This window comes from Taudactylus pleione, unplaced genomic scaffold, assembly GCF_031769625.1.
Source record: "Taudactylus pleione unplaced genomic scaffold, aTauple2 ptg000514l, whole genome shotgun sequence".
Classification (NCBI taxonomy): Eukaryota; Metazoa; Chordata; class Amphibia; order Anura; family Myobatrachidae; genus Taudactylus; species Taudactylus pleione.
In genome coordinates, this window is record NW_028284916.1 from 392,632 (window position 1) to 400,607 (window position 7,976).

General features: G+C 42.8%; 1 protein-coding gene across 1 annotated transcript in view; it reads right to left on the reverse strand.

Moving 5' to 3' along the window:
• Positions 1-7,723, reverse strand: part of ADGRL4 (adhesion G protein-coupled receptor L4) — a 308,744-nt gene extending 301,021 nt beyond the window's left edge. The window contains exons 1-2 of the mRNA XM_088450302.1: positions 7,465-7,723; positions 4,616-4,756 (exon numbers count right to left, since the gene is read on the reverse strand). Of these exons, the coding sequence (XP_088306428.1) occupies positions 4,616-4,756; positions 7,465-7,486 (163 nt within the window). The 5' untranslated portion in view covers positions 7,487-7,723. The remainder of the gene's footprint in view (positions 1-4,615; positions 4,757-7,464) is intronic.
• Positions 7,724-7,976: the final 253 nt, after the last annotated feature.

Below are 7,976 nucleotides of genomic sequence, written 5' to 3' on the forward strand. Positions count from 1 at the left end.
TTTGCATATTCCTTAATGAAAATCGTTGGGTTGACAAGTCTGACTGAACTACAAACGTGAACGCGCATGAACGATAATCGCTCATCGTTTGACTCAGAAAGTGAACGATTTTTCAAATGATTATCGTTTAACGATAATCGTTCAAAAAATTGTTGTGTGTGTATGCAGCTTCATTCTTAATATGTACCTATCAGGGCCCTTGCTTCAATATTTCTATTGTGTCTAATTATGTATTATTTATTTTGATTAATGTATCACCCATTGTTTCAATAAATAATTGATCCAAAAAAAATATATGCATGCGTGGTTTGTTCATTTCCAGATAATTAAATTAATATATTTGTATATGGTGATATACAAATGACATAATAAAAGTCATTATTAGTGTAAGTAATAAAGTTCTGACTTTGGGCCTGAATCAGAGCCGCTCGCTATTTGCGGTCGTTCGTTAAAAAAAAAAGGGGTGGCTATTCAAATGACCCGTTCGTTCACGCCTTTAAGTCTGAACGAGCGAGCAAAACCTGCGGTCGAAATTTTGTTAATAACGCCCCCTGGCCGCTCATACGTCATGTCCGCTATTTATTACATTAATTGAGTACATCGAACAGCGTATGAACTGCTCGCTATTCTTGTGGCTGGTTTTTTCAACCACTATTTTGCGAGCAGTTCTGACTATAAAAAAAGCAAGTGATGTGGTCAATGAATCTGCTATAATAATTATGCACACCCTTAAAACGCCCGTTTTGACCTTTAAGCATGCCTGCGTTCTGATCTCCAAACCCCGTTTACAAGCACCTTCCCCTGTTACCACCCACATACGCCTCCTCCTGTCACTCAAAATAGCAGGCATTCGCTGTATAGCGAACTAACGATTTTTGGCCGCACTTACTGGTTTGCGCATGCGTACTAAAAACCGTACGCATGCGCAGATGGGCGAACATCGCTCAGAACGAGCGTACTGCCGCTTACGAGCGGCTCTGAATCAGCCCCTTTGTCCCTTCTTTTCATGATTTTTTTATACTCCCCCTAGTTACCGTAAGTCAGTATTAACAATTATTACTGAAAATATGTTGTTTTCCTGTTTTATATAGTAACAATGGTTTCATTTTTTGACTTCTCGATACAAAAACATTAGAATTTTCACCTGAATTTCTCAAACTATCGAACAGTTAAAAAAAAAAAATTAAATTGGAGAAAGTTAACCAGACATGAATATGCTCCAGTCATTTCAACCATGGTTTTACATGTGTCAGCGCTGAACTCAGGGGTCTATGTACTAAGCTTTGGAGAGAGATCAATCAGCTCCTAGCTGTCATTTTTCAAACATGGCAGTTAGGAACTGATTGGTTGGTGCTGGATTTTCATCCACTTTGGCCAGTATTCAATTTGGAGTGAAAAGCCGTTTTCGCGTGTTTTGGGTGAAAACTTTTCGCTGATGACGTCATTTCACCAGGCAGAAAGGTATCGCCGTATTCAATTTGAAAGACTTTCTGCCTAGGCGGAAAGTCAATGCAATGTAATAGGCGTAAAAAATTTGATTTTGGGGTGCAACGTTGCGGGCACCCCCGTGCAGCCTTCAGACAGTACCCCAAAGGTAAACTGTGTCAATTTAAAAAAAAAAAAACCCACTTAAGAACACCCCAAAAAATCACTTTGAATTTGGGTGCGAAATAAAAAAAAGTTGGGGGACAAAGTTAAAAACTAGCGAACTTGACTCTGATTTTTTCAACTTCACCTTAGCAACCCCAAATTTGCTGGGATAAGTTATTTTCTGGAAAAAACCTCCTGAATACTATTCTGCATCACTTATACAAAAACGCTATTTACCAGCTATTGAGCCCATTTAAAAACACCAAATACCTTCAGCACGCCAAATCTGGGGTAACCATAGCTAACCCCCATGTCAGAGCATCTTTTGGGGGGTGTCAGGCTGATTTCCCCAAATCTGACATGACTTTCCGCTTGTTTAAGTTTCGCCGGGTCCCGTTTTCGTCTACTTTCAAATTGAATACGGCTATACGAGGGCACGCGCGCAATACTTTTCCGTCTGCTAAACAGGCGAAAAGTCTGGGAGGCGGAAAAGTATCGTGGCTCGGCTAAAATTGAATACGGGCCTTTATCTCTCTCCAGGCCTTAGGACATAAATCCCTTAAATCCATACATTCTATTGTCTTTATTGGAGAATAGTGAAACCTGGAATATTCATGGCAAACAAGAATGGTGACCGTCTAATGCAGTTCTGTTTGCAGTTCCAATAAAAAAAAAAAAAGAAAATATTTTTTTATTTAACTACTTTATTCAAATAATGTTTCAAAATAAATTTGATTTGACACTTTCACCTGAAATGCAAACATCAAACCTCGAATGTGAGCTGCAAATTTCAAATCACAATTTAGCGATTGATTCTGGAACATGCTCAGGGCCGTCAAACTGGTGAAATTCTATTGAATTTTGAACCGGTTTGTATTTTTAGCCTCTCTACCCAGCAGTTATGTACATTACAGCTTGGTTAGGCCCAGCCACTATACATTATCAGCAATGGGAAGATAGATTCTTATGGAACTAAAACCAGATAAAAACATGTCATCAAACACCCCCGATTGGCAAATGTCTATCAAAACCAGACCCGTTACATAGCATTGAACTGATGGGACTATTGACTATTATGAACATGGGGTCAGATTCCTTCAGGTCTGTTCCATCTCGGCTATAACATATGTGACTAATTAGGTTCACATCCTGCCATCCTGCAATCAGGGTAAATTGCTGCATTCCCAGGAAAGGCCGCATGTCTGACCAGCTTCATTGCAAACCGAACCCCCATACCCACATCCCAACAATACGGCTACAGGGGAGCACAGCCAGGGTACAACTAGCTCTTGGCAGATACATACAATATTGTGTACAGAATATATGTTGCTTGATACAGATATGTAACTATAAACTTTAGACTTCTACTCTGTAAACATCAGAAAACCGGCATCCTGTGACTTACTAGACAAGAGGCCACTAAGACAATAAAGTGCTACATGTAATAATATTAATATATTTAAAAAAAAAAAAAGTATGTAAAAGAACTAAAATATGGGGAGGGGGGTGATGCTTAAAGTGAGAGTTTTTAAAAGTGTAGATGTTGCCCACAGCAACCAATCAGATTCTAGCTATTATCTTCTATAAGGTGCTAGATAAATGTAAGGTAGATTCTGATTGGTTGCTATGGTCACTTTAGTAAATATACCCCAAGACTGAATATCAGTTCTATTAAGAGACTGTTGCAGTGTAATATAACCCCCATTTAAAGCAATGCAGAAAACGTAGATTCACACAACCGTTCAGTGTAAAATGTGTTACCTTGGACCACCTAAATAATGGGTATTAGTGTAGAGCAGTAGTTCTCAAACTCTGTCCTCAGGACCCCACATAGGTCACGGTTTCCAGGTCACCCAGCAGGTGCACAGGTGTAGTCATTACTCACTGACACATTTTAAAAGATCCACAGGTGGAGCTAATTATTCAGATTGTGATTCTGTGAGGAGACCTGGAAAACATGCACTGTTTGGGGTCCTGAGGACCGAGTTTGAGAACCTGTGGTGTAGGGCAAGGATTCAAACCATTTCAGTCCAATTTTCAGAACACATGGCCTGATTCAGACCCGCTCGCAAGAGGGTCAATGGTGGGGCACTGCGCACAAGCGGCGTGCGCAAATCGTGTGCGCGAGCCCCGAAGTGAGTGAGAAATTCACTCGCTCCGGGGCTCGCTACAAACGGGGTGGCTGTCGATGCTGATCGACTGCTCACCCCGTTTTGTAGGCGGGGAGGGAGGGTGGCTGGTCAAACGGAGGCGTTCCTGAAGGAACGCCTGCCGTTTGTGGGCGGCCCTACTGACATCACTCGTGATGTCAGTAGTGAGCTTCCTGCTCTATTAGAGCAGGAAGCTCACTGGGGCGTGTGGGAACGAGACCCTACCGCAAGGGTCTCGTCGCAAGCCCGATGGTCGCGACCATCACCTTGCCGCTCGCAAAAGCTGTGGATTGTCACCCATAGCTTATCGAGCGGCCAGGAGGCCGGGTTTTTAAAAAAAAGCATCCGCCCTGATTCAGAGCGAGCGCTCGCTTTTTGCGAGCGCCTCTGAATCAGGCCCACTGGGTCTTAGCAATGTGTAAATATCAATTCTTTCATTTTTATCAAAAGTACTTTTACAGCTAATAGGGATTCTGTGCCCTTAAAGTAGACATCTAACTCTCCCGGTAAATTATATTCTGCAACCTCCAGTACAATAGAAATTATTTTTATATGTCTCAATCTACTGTACTTTTTAATAACCACCTGTATCCCGAAACAAGTGGTGTCTGTAGGGTCTTTCCTAATATTATAAACAGGTGAAATGTAGAAATGAGGAGCCTTAACGAGTCCATGTGCGGTTACTGACACTAATAGATCCGTCCACTGGCGAAATCCAGAGCCGCAACGTTACACACGACTAAACAAACTTAATAAGTTGACCCCAGTGCACCGGGGGAACAAAAAAAGACTCATTGCAGCATTCTCCATTCTCCTTTCCGATCCTCTGATAGCGGAAACACATTCAAAATAAAATATATATTTTTTTTTTGTACCTTCACAGAAATGAATTCCATCTCCCGTGTATCCGCTGGCGCAGTAACAGCCGAGTATCTCCTTCTCCACCTTACACTCAGCATCTTCATGGCACTTCCGCGGACAGAGCTGACCCTCGCCCAGCAGTATAAACGCGCACACTGCAAAACATCATATAAGGAGATGTGATGGGTCGGCTAAGAGGGGATGAATAAAACGCTAGATGGAAGCTTATATGTACTGCGTATGGTCCAGAGCGGCCTCAGGGCCTGATTCAGAGCCGGACGCTATTAGCGCTCACTCGTCCAGAAAAAGGGGCTGGCTATTTAAATTAACCGTTCGCTCTTTGCGGTGTATTCACCCCTCTATGTCTGAACGAGCGAACAAAACATGCGAACGGAATTTTGAAAAAAACGCCCCCTGGCCGCTCGCATCATACGTCATGTCGGCTATTTATTAGATTAATCGAGTACATCGGACGGCGTATGAACTGCTCGCTATTCTTGTGGTTGGTTTTTCCTACCACAATCATGCGAGCAGTTCAGACTATAAAACAACCAAGTGACGTGGTCGATGACGCTGCTTTAGTAATTATGCACACCCTTAAAACGCCCGTTTTGACCGTTTGGCACGCCTGCGTTCGGATCTCCACTCCCGTTTTCAAGCACCTTCCCCTGTTACCACCCACAAACGCCTCAATCTGTCACTCAAAATAGCAGGCATTCGCTATTTAGCGAGCACACCGATGGTTCGCGCATGCGTATTAAAATCCGTACGCATGCAAAGCTGTGCGAACATCGGTCGGAACGAACGAGCGGCCGCTTACGAGCGGCTCTGAATCAGGCCCCCATTCTGTAATAAATTCTCAGCAATATGTAGGAGTACAAAATGTGTGACATATCCAAATGTATTATTCTGAGAATTCCCTACTGCTGTATGTACAGTACATATGGTTATCCAATTATTATAACCACAGCACAAAGAGAGCCATCCAGTCTGTGCTCATTATTTGTCAATTGACCTCTACATGTTGACATACAGTATATCCATCTAGTATGAGTCATGTTTGAATTACTATAAAACATTATTTACCCTACCAAGGACATAATGGTGCTTATTACAGTAACTGCCTTTAAGACTTCATTATAACCATCCCCCAGGGTACTTCATTCATACAAGGTGCACAGACCCTAATCTTAAAGGTACAGTACGGGTAATCTGGTTTGTAAATTCTAATAAGTGAACTCAAAGCCTATTGTATTGCACATTGGGCCTGATTCAGACCCGGACGCTAAGCTGCGCTCTCTCACAGCTAATAGGGGCCGGGTATGCAAATTATTCGATCGCACTGTCTGGTGTAAGGACGCCCTCTATGTCTTAGAGAGCGACGGCAGAGCGAATGCACGCCGGTATAAAGATGCCCACTTTTCTGTGTTAGCACACGTCATCTCCAGGAAGTGTATGAATAATCGGAACCATCGAGAGTCATCGGAGCTGCACGCAGCGCTTGAGGTAGACCTTACCCTGCTGCAAGCACTGCGATCACTGCAGGCTGAAATACAACCAAGTGATGTGTACAATGACGCTAGTTTGCTAACTATGCACACCCATAAGACGCCATTTTGACGCCCAGACACGCCTGCGTTCCCACCACCACTGCCCCGTTTACAAGCACCTTCTCATGTTACCACCCACAAACGGCGCTGTCAAAATAGTGTCCAGTCTGTGTACTATGAGCGCACGATTCCCGGACGCAGTGACTGGTTCGCGCATTTGTACTTTGGCGCATACGCAAGCGCAAATGTGTGTTAATCGCCCATAGCTTGCGTCAGCAGCTTAGCGACCGGGTCTGAATCAGGCCCATTATCCAAATATCATCCACACTTCTAACATATGTAGCACACAGTATAACAAAACGTTTCATATATAAAGTGTTCAAATCACAATAAAGTATGTGCGAACCTATGGGCTTATTCTGAGTGGGGAGCAAAGACAGAGGCAGGCAGTAACTCTGCACCTTGGTAAAACCATGTTGCACTGCAGGTGGGGAAGAGATAAGATACTGTAGGTACACACTATATTATTATTATTGGACTAATTTGCCAATAATCGGGTGATCGACCCGATTTATTGTATAGTGTGTAGGTTGTGATAAAACAGGTAAAAAATGTCCACTTCGATTATCCGATCGGTCGGACGAGACAGAAAATCTTGGCCTCAATCTCCCTATATCGAGCAGTGAGCTCGCATTCGCGATAATCTGCTGATATTTTCTACTTTTTCCCATCACTACGTCGTCCTCCTCGCGTACGGACATATGTAAAATCAGTGTGGTACGGCCAAAAATCTGTAACCTCTAATAAACAAATTGCATAAAGTTTTGCATAGATATTGGGGCTTTCGATTTGCTGAAAAAAAAATCCCCCCATTTGTCGGCCCGATCAATAAATTTGGACATTGTGTTCCTAGCTTTAGATTAGGCAGGGGCGTATCCTAACTTAAACCTAAATCGCAGCGTAAACATAAAACTGTCCAGCGTTTGTGGGCTACATGCAAAAGCAGCCAGTATACAATTTTCCCTGCATGCAAAATAATAAAATGTATTTGCACCCCCTAGTATTGCAACCTGGTTAGTTCCAGGTCAAACGTTACTTGCTTTTATATTTTTGGATTTGCTCCCAACTAAGAATCAGCTCCATAATGCTCAACATGTAAATGACAGGGTCCCTTTCGGCAAAAGTATAACATTTGGATTCTCAGTTAAAAATGAAACGTTCAAAACAACTAAAAAAATACAAATAATTAAAAGGCAAAGTTTTCAGCATTGCTTAGCGTCAGTTCCAAGCATATCGGTCCCAGTAATTCTTACCTATGAAATAGAAAAGTTTCATTTGAGGTGGCCGATCCGTGCTCGGGTGCTGCTGAGACGGGCGATACAAGTTGGCTCTGGGACTCTCAGTCCTGTGACGCAGATAATTTCCTCTTCGGATTTTCCTGTTTCTTTGTTTACAAAGGACTTCTACTTCCTACACTTTCATCAGCTCCAGGAGAAGCTCGCTCCTAGCCCTGTGTAATGCTTATAACTTATACAGAAGTTGCTGCCGTTTGGCTACTGATTTCGTGTTGTCCGCCTGGCAATGGTTTCATTGGAAATATCAAGTTGTATTAATTTGAAGGAACTTAACGTTGAGTGGCGCGTTGGTTTTATGGTTCCTGAGCCAAAGGGTGGGGGAATGATCCGTGATGTCACTCCTTTGTCTTACTGATCCTGAGAAAGATTGACTAAGAATACATCAACTGTTGTGTCTATAACAGGCTGGAAAACATCGCTGGGAGAGCCATTAACGCTTCCTGGAACACGAATTTGGCAAGCAAAATGTT